This window comes from Mesitornis unicolor, unplaced genomic scaffold (assembly GCF_000695765.1).
Source record: "Mesitornis unicolor isolate BGI_N332 unplaced genomic scaffold, ASM69576v1 Scaffold54251, whole genome shotgun sequence".
Classification (NCBI taxonomy): Eukaryota; Metazoa; Chordata; class Aves; order Mesitornithiformes; family Mesitornithidae; genus Mesitornis; species Mesitornis unicolor.
This window is the reverse complement of record NW_010164179.1, coordinates 6139-10960: the sequence shown is the minus strand read 5'-3', so window position 1 is coordinate 10960 and position 4822 is coordinate 6139. Positions and strand designations below refer to the sequence as shown.

Here is a 4822-nt window from a genome sequence, read left to right as displayed (position 1 = left end):
TCTGGTTTGGCTGTGGATGGCCTTGCCTGTGCTGTCACAGAGGCTGGAGTGCTCTCTTCTACAGTGGGTTCTGGTGAGAGATGAAAAGTGCCGTGGGTTAGGGCTGGGCTCTGCTGACCCCAATGGATCCCTGCCCTGAGCAGACAGTGCGGGGGGTGAAGCAGCTGCCGACCCCTCTCAGGTCATTCTGGGCCATCTCCCAGCCTGGAGACACCTCCTGTTCCTCACACAACCTCCTGCCCTGCCAGGGACGTCCCCATGGGGCAGACGGGGTGCGAGGTCCTTGTCTGATCCTCCTCATCCCGACCTGGCTCAGGGGCTGCCATCGCAGCTGATGGCTCCTGGTCCAGGATGGCTCCAGGGGGGTCAGAGCTTGGAGCCCAACCCAGGGGTCTGAGCCCCAAATGGACACATGCCACTGTACTCACCACACAAGGAGTTGATGCAGACTGTGCCCTCGGGACACTGCGAACACGAGGGTCCCTCCCTGTACGGCTTTCGGCCTTTCATATTGCCCCTGGAAGCAGAAGATGCCAAAAACAAGGTGTGAAGAGAGGGCAAAACCCCCAAATTGGGGTCTGACTCAACTGGAACATCCCAGCCAAGGCAAAATTTAGGATTAATGGAGAAAGCGGGTCTTGGTCTCCTGTCACAGACTCAATGGTCTGACCCCAGGGCTGCTAAAACCAGGGGAGACATCTCCATGGAGCAGGTCCTTCACCACTGCTTAAAATAGAGCAGTTGATGGGTGTTTGGACAGGGGTTTTTGTCTCCCTTCTGCTCATGACCCCTAAGAAGAAGGGGATAACACAGCACAGAGCACGGCTGAACCCTCAGCCGTGGCAGCATCAGCTCCCGGGGGCAGCTCCCTCCCCCGGTCTGCGCCAGGGGCTGAACCAGACCCCAGCAGTTGTGGGCAGGGATCACCAGACCCTTCCTGCCTTTGTGCCCAGCCCAGATAACAAAGATCCTTCCTGGAATCGCTTTGCTTCATTTCTGAGCAAGGCCAGGCCCTCTTTGAGACCAAAAGAAGGGCATTTCCAGCACAGAAACCCCGTCACGACGCACCAGACCACGCAAGACAGGGGACTTACGGGGGATAGTAGTTGCAAACGAGCAGGTACATCCCCTCCGTGTCGATCCCCTCGATCTTCTCACAAAACTTTGCCCCGCAGCCGATCTGATGGGTGCTTGCCCAGACCACCTAGGGCAGAGACCAGGGGTGAGGTGATGGGGTGAAGGCAGACGCCCCATTGGCAACCCATCCCCTGGCCACCACACCGATGTCCCCCTCATCTCCCTCATCCCACATGGCTTTAGCAGCTGGGATCCTGCCCTTGCTTGGATCACCTTTCCAATGAATATCCAAGTGCCACAGCTTTCCTGCCACGTCGTCTACCCATGTGGAGCATCACCAGCCCCGCTTTGGTCCCTCCTCACATCTACCACCGCCATCTCCGCTCCTCCTTGCTCCCACCCAAGCTGTGAAGAAGCACCCACACCTCAGATCTCTGCCTAAACCAAGCTGGCACCCAGAGCTTCTTTAAAAGAGGTCTTCTCCAAAACTCCTGGTCACGGCTGGCACCACATCCATGTCCCCCCGTATCACTGTGACTCCTGCCTGGTCCCCATCCCTTCACAAAGACTCCGCTCCCTTCCCAGCAGCCCCCCATCCCTCGGTACCTGGGTGTAGTGGCCGCACATCTGCCCGGGGACGCAGGTGGAAGTGGTCAGGTTGTAGTATTTCTCCTCCCCGTTCCAGTCCTCCACAGCAAATTCCAGGTCCAGGGTTGGGGCCATAGCGAAGAGGTTTTCCCCTCGCCGTCCCCTCTCCTTGTTGTGGTCCCAGATGCATTTCTCTGCGTAGGCTTGAGCAAAGGCCTCCAGCTCCGCGTCCCAGCTCTGGAAGGAGCTCGGTGTCACCATACAGAGAGGGACACTGCGCTCTGACACACGCAAGGACACGGAGCAAGGACGCCAATCTCCCCATTCATGACATGAGAAATCCCTTCCCAACACAGTCAGTCAGTCCCAGCACAACCCAAACCTTAGGTCAACCAGGGGAAGGTCAGGGCATCAGCACGATGCTCACAACCTCACCTGCAGCATCCCTAGCACCGTTGATGGAGCATCCCTGGCATCACTCATGGAGCATCCCTAGCACCATTGATGGAGCATCCCTGGCATCACCTGTGGAGCATCCCTAGCACTGTTGATGGAGCATCCCTGGCACCACCCGTGGAGCATCCCTAGCACCACCCGTGGGGCAACCATGAAGTCAGATGGAGAAAGGGAGGAAAACCACCCCAGGTCACAGGGAAAGGGGTCTGGGGTCATCCTTCTTTGCCCAGGGTGGGGACAGGAGGAGCAGGACACATTTCCAGCAGCCACACAGCTCCTGGGAAGCCTCATCTGTTCACCTCGATCCAAGGAGCTGCTGCCCAGAGACCCCTCCAGCCCTGCTGCCAGCTGACTCCCCGGCCCACGGACCCCCACCAGCCCCATTGATGTGCAGGAGGAGCAGGAGGAGAGGTTTCCTTGCAGGGAGGCAGACGGGGAACCCTCAGTCACAGCTGTCTGGACCGACCCCACACCACTCGATGCAGACGGCAGCTCTGCTCCTGCAACGGGCTGGAAGGGAGCCCAGCAAACAGCGGGTCCTGAGCGGGGACAGGAGCCAGGGCTGGATCCAAAGGGGGACAAGAGCACAGCCCTGATGCAGCCATCGGGGTGTTCTGGGGTGCAGACGGACCCCTGAGCAGCAGCACTGATGGCCCAGGGGGAAGGAAACACCGAAATATTTGGTTGCCCTCCCAGCGTGGACCCGAGCCAGGGTAGCGCACACCCCTCTGGCTCTGGCACGGAGCTGGGGAGAACTCACACCTGCAGGATGTGCCTCATTAAAGAGGAGAAGCGGCTTTGGGCCATGCATCCCCCCTGCATCACCCGGCGATTGCCACAGCAACCGCAGCCGCGTCCCAAACAGCAGCGCAGGGCGAGCTCAGCGCCGCGGCCGCAGGTGAGCGCAGGGCCAGGGCAGCCCCAGTGAACGGCCCCGGGAGGCGACGGGGATGGAAAACCATGACTGATAAATGGTTAGGACGGCTGCAAGCAAAACATTTGGTGCTCTTAAAAAAAAAACAACCCACTTAAAATAAAGCTCTGGACTGCGAGGGGTGCTGTGTGTTTAAGCAGAACCAAAGCAGCGCCGTGGAGAGGAGCATCTCAAAGCGCACGATCGGCAATCAAAGCTCCAGCCGGGAGCAGCAGCCACCGTCCACACCTTGAGAACTCGTTTCCTTCAGGTTTTCTCCAAGACTTTGCCTCCAAACCCCTGTTATCTGAATTTTCTGGGCTTTGCTCTGGTGGGATCATGGTGCTTGGGGGTCTGGCTCTGTCCCCTTTGAGTCTGCAGTCACTGCTCACACCCCCTGCACCTGAACACGGCTTTTGCTTCATTGTCTCATTAAGCTCCCGTTTACCCACAGAGGTTTAATTCAGCCTGGGCAACTTCTGGACCAAAAAGGTCTCCTCCGAGCACGCTGTGACCAAAAGAGCAAAGCACTCAACTGCCCGTGGTGAACTGCTGTTCTTCTCCTCCTCCTCGTGTTTTGCAAACAGTGAGAAAATCCCGAGTCGGGCAGGGTAAGACACGACAGCCAAATCTTAATCAAATCAAGGGTCCGAACAAGACAAAAAGCAGCACTCGAGAGCCCGTTTTCCTTCCTACTGCAGCCACGAGCGATGGTGGGCACCTGACTCAGTTACCCCAAGCAAAATGGGGCATCCCCCACCTCCACAAGTTGTGGTGGGACAACTCCATAGGCGAAAGGGAACTCATCCCTTGTGGTTGCAGCCCTCCACTTGCTCTGCTTCCCCTAAAGAAAACCCCCATCCCTCCTACCATTGAGATCCAGGCTTGTGCAGCACAAACACCCGCCGAATTTCCCCTGCAATAAAAGCCACTCACCATCCTCAGCATATCCACGGCAGGAGGAGACACCTGGGAGCGGTATTTGTTATGCCCATCCAGGATGATCTTCTTGTCCTCGTCGCTCAGGGACCAGCCCGGCTCCAGCGCCGCAAGCAGCAGGAGGAGAGGAGGAAGACCCGAGCTCAGCATCGCGCAGGCAGCTTCTGCTCCTCGCAGCCTCCGGCTCTGGCAGGCGGATTTAAAGCACCTCCCAAAAGCAAGGAACACCCAACAGCTTGAAGATTGGGGAGGAAATGTGTTTCTTTATGAGAGCAGCGTTTCGGAGCCACGCGGTACACACCCATCTCACATATCGGCCTTGCGCTGCTGGTGCCAACGAGAGCGCAGGGTCCACTCCCCAAAACAGCCCCCGATCCCTGCATTGGGCTTTTCCATCCCAGCCTCTGCTGCTCCACACCCCAGACACCATCAGCCCTCGGTGACGGGTCCTCTCTTCTACTTCCCATCCCTTTTCTCCTAAATTATGATAATAAATGAATAATAATAAAGCCCCACAGCAATTGGCAAAGCCCTGTTTCAGACAAGGGTCCTCCCCTGTCCTGGGAACGCAGCTGTGTCTAGAAATGAAGGCAACGGTTGTGAACAGTTCACAGCAGGGAAACAGCCCAGCTCGGAGTCAGAGCCCACCTCATCCTGCCCCACATCTGTGCACCCACCACCATGGGGGGAAAATGAGGGGCAGCTGGGGCTCCCTCAAACTGCTGGGGACATGGGTGAGCATCGACCCCCCATCCTTGTGCCTTCAGGAGAGGAAGAATGGGATGTAAAGGTGAAATTGTCCCCAAAAAGAGGAGCTGAGGGTCTGTATGTGTAGGAAAACCCAGCCAT

The 4822-nt window shown here is 57.6% G+C and overlaps 1 protein-coding gene across 1 annotated transcript; it reads right to left on the bottom strand.

The window, feature by feature from the left end:
• Positions 1–4: 4 nt before the first annotated feature.
• PI16 (peptidase inhibitor 16) lies at positions 5–4123 on the bottom strand (the record flags this gene model as incomplete). The annotated part of the gene is made up of 5 exons (XM_010194182.1): positions 3971–4123; positions 1684–1902; positions 1095–1204; positions 429–517; positions 5–70 (listed from the first exon to the last, which is right to left on the bottom strand). Coding segments are annotated over exons 1-5 (637 nt in total), but the record flags the coding sequence as incomplete, so codon positions are not given.
• Between the last annotated feature and the right edge of the window lie 699 nt (positions 4124–4822).